The sequence below is a fragment of the Prunus avium genome, chromosome 7 (assembly GCF_965620075.1).
Source record: "Prunus avium chromosome 7, drPruAviu1.hap1.1, whole genome shotgun sequence".
Taxonomy (NCBI): domain Eukaryota; kingdom Viridiplantae; phylum Streptophyta; class Magnoliopsida; order Rosales; family Rosaceae; genus Prunus; species Prunus avium.
The window spans coordinates 36,401,738-36,411,493 of NC_142290.1; the positions used below are offsets into that span (position 1 = coordinate 36,401,738).

Genomic DNA, 9,756 nt, shown 5'->3' on the forward strand with positions numbered 1-9,756 from the left:
TGGGGTGGGCTGAAATTCAATAACTGTCCTTTACTAATCATGGTAAAAAAAAACATAAAAGAAAATAGGTATTTATTTTATTTTTAACATTCAGTGATTCTTTATCCAATTTGAGAACCTTTTTACTGTTCTTTTAGTCAGAGACACAATTGTACTTGATTACTAGTCATGGTAAAAAAACATAAACGACCGCACACGTGCAAACTGGCATTATGTACATCCTCCTATGACTAACGTACGACACGACACCGTATTTAGATTGAGAAAAGTAAAAGTAAAACAACCTATTGAATTTCCACTTTCCACTTTCGGGAGCCGCAACTTGTAACTCTGTAACTCGCAACCACCGCTGTTTCGACAAAAATAAAAAAACCCAGTTTCCAACAGAACACTCCCAAGTTTCTTTCATTGTTTTTAATTATTTCAATTTTTTGAGTGAAAAGAAAGAGTCGAAGTTTCAGAGTTCAATGGAAGACGACGACACGAAGCAGCTGAGCATATACAGGGCGGCGAGGACGATAAAGCGGAGGGAAAACACCCTCTACAACGCCCTTAAATCAATCTACGACGACTCCATCTTCGTCGGCGAAATCTTGCAGCTTTGGCCCGACCTCCCTCTCCTCGCTAATCTTCGATGTGGCCTCTGGTACTCTTCCAAGTTCCACTCTACTTGCTACTTCAAATCCACTGACGGCCACAACAATAACTGGTCCTTCAACACCTCTCGCCTCAACCTCCACGTCGCTCAACTTGCAGGTACAACATACGACTATCATGTTTAAATGTTTGCTTAACTTTCTCTTCTCTCTGGTTTTTTTTGTTTGTCTGTTTGTTTTGATTTTGGGTTTTTTGTTGTTGAATTGGGTAGGACAGAAAGGAGGGTGCTTTATTGTGGATGCAACTCGGAGAGGGAAGAGGTTTCCAGATAGCATGTCGAAGACGATACCCATTTGGACCTGCGTTTTGAACCGATCTATTTCTAACCATTTGAATAAAATGCGTCAATCTGCTCTGTTCAATGATGGGGTGAGTTGAAAACCAAAAAACAGAAGAAAACAGAAAGAAAGAATCCAACTGTAGTGTTGTTTGCAACTCTGGTTGCTCTGTGAAGCCAGAGTTTGATATGTTTTCACAAAATTTCAATCTTATACTAATTGGATTGAAGTGTGATGAATTGGGTCAGTTTTCTCGGTTTCTTTGAGCAATTCTGATAAATAACTTATATATTCTGACGTATCATTATTGCCCAAGTTGTATACATATGGTTGTCAAAATCATGACTTTTTCTTTAACTTTCCTTGCTTATAATCAGGAGGCAAGTACTTCTGATGGACAACATTGTGAAGATACAAGACAGACCAGTGTTGATTGGGATTGTTCCTTGCATCTTCCTCTTTGGGTTTCTGAAACAGAGAAAGCTTCGATTGAGGATCGCATAGACGAATGGACCCGACAGTTGGAAGCCAGTGGAGCTGACATTGCCTCTCTTGCTTCTTTATTGAAAAAGCCGCTACGCCCTCTATGGATATCACAAAAGACTGTCATTTGGTTGAACGAAGTTCCGGACCACGATTCATGGGATTTCACACCAATCATTCTTGTTTCTGCCTCTGCCTCTAATGGTGTTGTACAACAACACAGGACTAGTTCAGAATTTAGCTGGAATTACATAGCGGGAGCCGGTGATGATGAAGAAAGCTGGGCTAGGGGTTTAACACCTACCCTCTTCTGGAACCATGCCTATGAAATTATAAATGCAGGACCTGTTTTGTGTAATCAGATGGTAGCTGATATAGTCGAAAAGGATCGAGTGTATCGCGCTCGAAGGGGACAAATTGCTCCTCAGGTCACTGTCAAGGCCTCCAAGTTGGTAGAAAACTCAGTTCATTGTTTTCACGATGACTCAATGTTGCCTTTAGATATTTCAACCATAAATATTGATCTCAATTCTTCTGATGAAGATTGTACTATATGTTGGCTGGGTTCAACAAGTCTTGCTGTTGGCAAATCTCAAACTGGTACGCTCAATTAAGAGCTCCTATATTTTGTTAGCATCCGAAATCCAACCACATCACTTCATACAAGCAAACTCTTATGAGCATATGAATTTTATGGTCATCTTATACAGACATTACTTGTTAGAGTAAGGTTCTCTTGCTCTGGCAACATAAGATGCTTACTTTGTCAAACTTTTAATCTCGACTATTGATCCGCATAATTCTTATCTGAATGTGTGGTTCAGATCTATAGTCTGGCAAGAGAACAATTCTCTGCCTTTGGCATTTGTTCTTATGTAATCTGATTCTCCCTTTTGTTTCTCATTGATATCTGGCTTTTGTCAGTAGCATTAGCTAATCATCAATTCATTCACTTTTCTTTTTGTTCTTTTTATTTGGCTGACCTTGGTTTACCGTATTTGGTGCAGCTGCAGCATCTAAAGTTGATTGTATACTAAATTGTGATCAAGAGTCCATCTCTGCCTCTCTTCGGAACGATAAAGTATATCTACGTCTTCCTATGGTGGTGAGTTTAAAAGAATGACAGGACAACATTCGTACTTTCGTGTTCATTGTGCATGTATTCCCCTAGGGCCCCTTTGATAACTATTTCATTTTTAGTTTTCAGTTTTCATATTTTATGCTAGAGTATAGAGGAAAATGAGAGTGAGAATGGGAGAGAGGATGAGAGGGCAGGATGGAAGGGAGGAGTAGCAAAAGTGAAAACAAAAACTTGAAAGTGAAAACAATTTTAAATAGATTTCAGTTTTTAGTTTTTGTTTTTGTTTTCACTTTTGTTACTCCTCCCTCCCATCTTCCCCTCTCATCTTCCCTCTCAATCCCATCTTCTCTCTCATTCTCACTTCTGTTCTCCTTCTTTTTCCTTTATACTCTAGCACAAAAAATGAAAACTACAAACTAAAATTGAAATAGTTATCAAACGGGCCCCTAACTTTTAATTTTTTGTGCAGACATCAAAGTTTGATCGCTTTTCCTTATTGAATAATCTCCCATCTGCGGTGAACTTTGCAAAGTTAAATCTAAGCAAAGGGAAGACCCTTCTAATTTGTTGCAATAATGGTAAGGACTTCACAGCTCTTGCCTGCCTAGTGAAATTCCATTTTGAGAGTACTTAGATGTGCTAAATGAAGGATAAACGCCCTTGGAATACTATCATGACTTCCATTTGCATTACATGGCTTCCATGTTGTGCTAATTTTTTATTCTTTGGATTGCTATTTGTGTCTGCTATTATCTTCCCATATTCTCTGTTTTCAGGGGAAGATATCAGTGTATGTGTCTGTCTGGCAATCTTGACATCTTTATTTGATGATGGAGGTATGCTTTCTTCATCTTGCAAGAAATTTCTTCCAATTAGATTTGAATTTGAAGAGTTTTATTATTGGTTCAATCTGTTTGTGGTGTGGGAACCATTTATGTGCTAAATCTTATGTAGTCTTTGGTTATTCAATATTGATTAATGTTTATCCCGCTTGCTAGCGTCTATTCTTGTTCAAGGAAAGGCTGTAATATTTTCTGGTCTTGAATTGTTTTCTGAACTTCCAACAATTTCATCAGGAACCTTCGATGGTGGAAGTTTCTTTAGTGAGACATGCATTACTAAATTGGACATGCGGAGGAGACTCGTAACTATCTGTAAATATGTAGTAAATGCAAGGCCGTCAAGAGGGAATCTGAAGCAAGTTTTCGGTTTTCTTAGTGGTGGAAGAGCTGGTTCGGAGAAGAGGCTTCACTCGCAAGATCAGTTGCTCGAATAAATTATGAAAGCTCGATGCTGAAATTTTGCAAGTTGAATCGGCATGGAGTTGTATAAAATAAATGACAAAGAAAGGGAACTTAGAGAAATTAGAGAATTGAGGCTCCAAGTAGGAAGAGTCGCATTCATTCATATCCCATTCTTTTGCACTCTTGTGCATTCTTCATAAGCTGACTAAGTTCATGGCAGAACATGTTTGTTGCAAGTCTTTAATTAAAGTTGAAACTAAGATTTCATTGAGAGGCTTTGACGTTATAGCTGTTTATGAACAAAATGTGATCAATAAGAAATGTGCCATATGCACTTAATTGATATGAGTGATGATCATTTCAATTGTTGAATGCAAAAAGGGGGGGGGGGGGATCACAAATCTGGGATTAGAGGTAAAGAGCATAAAAACAATTAATATTCTTATGGTCAAGAATTTGGAGCTGGTACCAATGGGACCAATGTAAAAGCCTTTGGTCAGTGTAAATTCATTGGGTGTCTGAGGGTTTCGAACCTCTATGATTTCGAGTGGAGATGAAGAATTCAATCAACTGAGCTATATCCAACTGACAGTCAGTCTGTGTGTGTTAGCATTTGATTGAATTTTTTCTGTTCCTTGGCCATAATTAATTAGAAAGCAGAGAGATGCTGGATATAATTATAAAGAGAAAATCCAGCAATGGGCCCCCTAGAAACCTACCTGCACCACAAATATATATAGCGGTGCTCCCTGAACGATCACATTGGCCCGTTAATCACACACACCTCCACTTTATAAACTTTAATTAAGCAATAATTATAATATTATCTTTAGATATTGCTTGCTCGTGCCAAAAGAGAAGATAGAAGAAAAAGGAGAGCCAATTTCATTTTACAAGTCTCCTCGATAGTGATGGAAAGGCCTCACTTTGATTTTTGAAATTGAAAATAATGGAGCCTGTCTGCTTTCTCGATTGGCAATCGTCATCTTCGCATCTTCCTTTTTATTTCTCTGTCGTCATCTTCCCGATCGTGTACGTGTTTCAAGTCCATGGAGCTGTCAAAGGCCCACAAGCTAAGCTAAGCTAACACTTGTTTTTCTTCAACTTTTCCTTTGCTCTATAGAAACTTGCGGACTGAGATTAAAGAAGGTAGGACCAAACCTTTTTGGAGTATTGTTAAATATTCTTGTCATAATTACTAGTTAATGATGTCGATGGTTTGATTAGGACATTCATATTTGATCTAATCTGAATAAGAATACATACATGCATGTTTCTCACTTTTAGGTACAAAATATGTTTCTCAAATTTTAGGTACAAAAACGTGGGTTAATGTGGAAACTTGGCATAAAAAATCAAGCAGATTCTAGCAGACGAAATTCATAAAAAGTATCCGAGATCTTATAAGGAAACTCAGTCTGTTTCTTCAGTGCAATGGTCTAAACGCGTTATTGATCACACTAACTCCACCAGGTCCAAAGACAAAGTATACTTGGCTTCCTCAGCTTGGCCGCCTCTCTGATCTGACTCCACAAAGACAAAGTACAAATATCAATTGTTGTTAAACCAAAGACACCGAGAAAAGCATAAGCAAAAGCAGAAGCTGGTTTTCTACCACCTTTGGCAAGAAAAGTCACGTGGAATATTTGATTTGATTCTAGTTTAATATTTGTTTACGATCTAGTTCAATGTTTACGATCACCTTTTGAACGAACCCACCAAAATATATTTATACACATAAAAACTCGGAATCGCAAGACATTCTTATAATTTGTTAGTCATTATATCATAGTATTATTAAAATTACCTAAAACTTTTTATCATGGGATTAATTACAAAATAAATATTACATTCCATTATGGCACGTGATTCATATGCTTCTTTCTTACCATCAATAAACATTAATATACACATGCATATTCTGATTGTTGGATTGACTGTTTTGACTCATATCTACTGAAAGATGTGCTTTTCATATATGCATGGGTTCCTTTTTTTTTTTTTTTTTTTTAAATGATGATGATTAATGACCATCATTACATTTAAACTATAGTTTATGAAGGATTTAACTCTCTTCAAGTTCTAGGTGAAGGTGGGCCAACAAAATGATCGATGCCTCCACAATCTACATTGTCTCTCCACTAGTGAAATTAATTAATTAATTAGCACCTCCTTTGTTAATTAATTGTTATAAGCTATTCTGCCTTTTAATTACAACCTTAGTTTGCGCCGAGAAAACCGCATTGTGAGATATTTGATTGAAATTATAATTGGGTGAAGATGTGATGGGAGGTTGACTTTTGATTTTTGGGTTGAAAATAAGCGATAGTATATTATTGATGAACAAACAAAAATACAAAGCAATTATGTGCCGAATACGGGACATCTTGAATTGATCTAGAGGTTGATTTCGATGACTTCTCACTCTCCAACAAGAAAAACCCAATAAGTTGAAGATTTTGGAAAGCATTATTACATGTGCATATAAGTAGTTGATTAGGGCACAGTACCTGCACATGAGATATCTCCTAATTACTTTTTTAAATAATGACGAGCTACCTAGTGCCTCAATGATAGGGGCTCGAAACCCGTTGGAAGCACTTTGTAATCAAGAGTAAGCCGAATCCCGAGCAGGGATTAATCCCACCCTTCAGGCGTGGGGACACCTCGTGGTATTTACCCAAAAAAAAAAGGTTCAATATGATATCGTAAAGCAAGCAAGCATATGTTAAAATTATGCAGAAAACCCTAAGGAAACGGATCCTCTGCTCTAATTTTCTCTGCCATGATCTGCTTTACTTTTATTCTCCATACACCACCTCATTAAAATTTAATCTAAGGGATTTAAAAGTTGACACATCATCTTAAAATAAAAATCCAATTTACTCCTAATTAAAAAAGAAAAAAAAACCCTAACACCCAACTAACGGGATAGTTAGCGTCCAAAAGCTTCTTTTTTTTTTTTTCTTTCTTCTTCTTCACGTTCCTCACTTTTTTTTTCTTCTTCTTCTTCATGTTCTGTCCTCTTCTCCTTTTTTTCTCCTTCTTGTATAAAGATTGTCGCTTTTGGTGGAGGAATTAAATTATGGGTACCTAACCAATATTAGAAAGGTAAGCCTTTTATTAATTCATAGGTTTTCATTTTCTGGGGTTTTTCTCATTCCTTGCTATGAAGAACGAAATAGAGAGATTCATAATTTATGTTGGGTTTTGTTATGGCGTATGGTTGGTCAAAGATGGTTTTTTTTCAATGGATTTTCGTAGTGATGCTTATTGCTTTGTGATGGTGGAGCAAGAAGGTGAAGCAAAAAGGAGAAGGGGACAGAATGTGTAGCAAGGAGGGAAAAAGAGAAGAGGACAGAAGTGAAGATGAAGAAGAAAGAAGAAAAAAAACAGCTTTTGGACGTTAATCCCGTTAGTTGGGTGTTAGGGTTTTTTTTTCTTTTTTAATTAGGAGTAAATTGGATTTTTATTTTAAGATGATGTGTCAACTTTTAAATCCCTTAGATTAAATTTTAATGAGGTGGCGTATAGAGAATAAAAATAAAGCAGATCATGGCAGAGAAAATTAGAGCAGAGGATCCGAACCCTAAACCCAAAAATTATGTTAAAATTATGCAGAAACTCGTTTAAAGCACTTTGTGGTCAGAGGCAAACCAAATCCCGAGCCGGAATTAATTCCACCATTTGAGGGTGGGGACACCTCGTGGTATTTACCAAAAAAAAAAAAAAAGTTTAGGGTTTTCACCCACTTTAAACATGACAAACCTAGACAATATAATAACATTTAGGCTTTTGCTTTAAGTCTGTTAAACTTGTTTTTTTAATAGTTTTTAACGAAGTGGAATTAATATAGAATGTCATATTATAATAGTAATAATATTGGCACGTTAAACACGTACGATAATCTTATAAAGAAAACAATATACCTCACTGTCTCCCTTTTTTCAAAGGAATTTTAGTGAGCTTATTACTACTGTGATAAAGCTAACGTGTTGTGTTCCCACAGAAACAACAGGAATCAGGGATGATTTATTCTTTAACTCTTTTTTTTGGAGCAAATCAGGGATGATTTTTCAAATGGAATCCACATGCCAATCTGAGAACCTGCAAAGCTTATAAGATGCTTCTTTATCTTCCACTCCGAAGAATCATATCAAAATTACTGTGCAAAGGAAAATATATATATATATACCACAGACACAGAGTCCAGATTCCAGATATTGCACAAGATACATGTTATAAGAGTGGGAGAGATCTCATACCTTAAAAAATAAACAAATGGTATCCCATATGATCGTGCATGGAAATGAGGGACAATTCATGGTTTTAAGAAGAATGTAATTGGATCAGAGCAAGGATGAGAAAAACTAAGAAAAAACCTAGCACTGAAGTTTGATCAGTTGGGTAACTGTTTAATAATAAATTGACCAAATAGGTTCTGGTCTCATGACGTTTTCCTTTCGAATGTTATAGAAGATGTTCTCTCATTTCCCTTAGATAGTCTTTATCATAAATTTTTATATATAGAGAGAGTATTCTAATCAAGATGATGATCAATACTTCAAATAATAACAAGAGTATATCAGTCATTCCGGTGGGGTATAACTTAGTGTAGAGATTCGAAACTCTTAGAAATCCAATGAATATTTGTGTAAACCCCTATATGTCCAATCACTTATACCACAAATGGTATAAGGACAAGAATGATGGAGCATGGACGGCAGGGGAAGATCTAAAAGATATCTCCTAGAGATCATTTCATGTATATATGATTATATATCGGACGATCTAGTTAGCTTAGATACATACAAATACCCCAAGGTTACATATCCATCTGTTTTATGTCATGAGTGTGGAAGCCAAATCATCTACAGGTCATCATACAATTAAAGTCAATCTCTATTGCTAAATTAAGAGAAATTGAACAAAGAGAAATTGCAGGTCATCATACCATATATGTAGATATTGTGACTGATCATTGATTCATGTTGAGCATTTGAAAGAAAAAGAAATTGCAAGGAAATGTATATGTTGTGAGAGAGAAGAGACTAGACTAGGAAACCATAACAATTTAACAAATACAGCTAAGGACATGGTGGTGGGATGACAGGATATACGAAATCGACATGCAGCTCCCCAAATTAGTTTATAATTAACAAACAAAGAGGAATATGCTATTCTGAAGCGAAATAAAGTTCCCACCATTTTATCTTACCATATCATTAATATTCTGGCAATCAATTAAAGGTGCTTTCTTTACAATAATTTAACCAAACAGAAACTTTTTTGTTGTTGCATTTTTCTATATATAATAGTGCGCTCAACCGATGAACTGTTAGTAAGTTAATACGTTGCTAATCACTCATTCGTGTTCACTCCACTTAAACCCGAAAGCTAAGAAAAGTAACTTTTTACGGGCATTTTATTTTTGAGTGAGGGCTGTAAAGTAATTTTCAGCTGTATATATAGAACTCTAGGACCAAACCAAAGTAGTATTATATTTGTCTTTGCAAGATACAAATATTAATAGGGTCTATTAATATTACCATTTTAGCAAGGCTTGCTTGCGCAAATGAGAGCCGAAGCAGAGAGAGAGAGAGCCCCAATGTCTCCAAGAACAACATTATATTAAACAATGACAAATAAAAAGCAGACAATAAACGACATGAGTTCAAAGTAAACTAAACAAACCTAAAGGAAATGAAAAAGATGGATGGGGGGAGGGAACAAAGACAAAAGCTAGGTCTGATTGGCCAATGGGTCAGTGGTCATAGTCAACTTTGTTGAACAGTATATACTGGTCCAAAAATGGGTTGCTGCCTGCCCTCGCGTTTGGTCTCTCATGCTGTGTTGAAAGTAACAGCCACCATCAGTATCTTAATTCTAATTAAACAAATCATTACATAATTAAAGCATATGATATAATTAATAGGGCTGCTTCACAGAAATCACTTGCTTGCTTCATTGCTTGCTGCTCACTTTATTTTCTATATGTATATAAAGCTAAGTG

At 36.2% G+C, this 9,756-nt stretch overlaps 1 protein-coding gene across 1 annotated transcript; it reads left to right on the top strand.

Annotated features, from left to right (window-relative positions):
* Positions 1 to 39: 39 nt before the first annotated feature.
* On the top strand, positions 40 to 4,088 carry LOC110751158 (initiator tRNA phosphoribosyl transferase family protein). The gene is made up of 7 exons (XM_021951596.2): positions 40 to 756; positions 869 to 1,026; positions 1,313 to 2,018; positions 2,426 to 2,523; positions 2,969 to 3,077; positions 3,276 to 3,335; positions 3,576 to 4,088. The coding sequence occupies exons 1-7, from the start codon at positions 468 to 470 to the stop codon at positions 3,773 to 3,775; spliced, it is 1,620 nt and encodes a 539-aa protein (XP_021807288.1). The 5' UTR covers positions 40 to 467; the 3' UTR covers positions 3,776 to 4,088.
* The last annotated feature ends 5,668 nt before the right edge of the window (positions 4,089 to 9,756 follow it).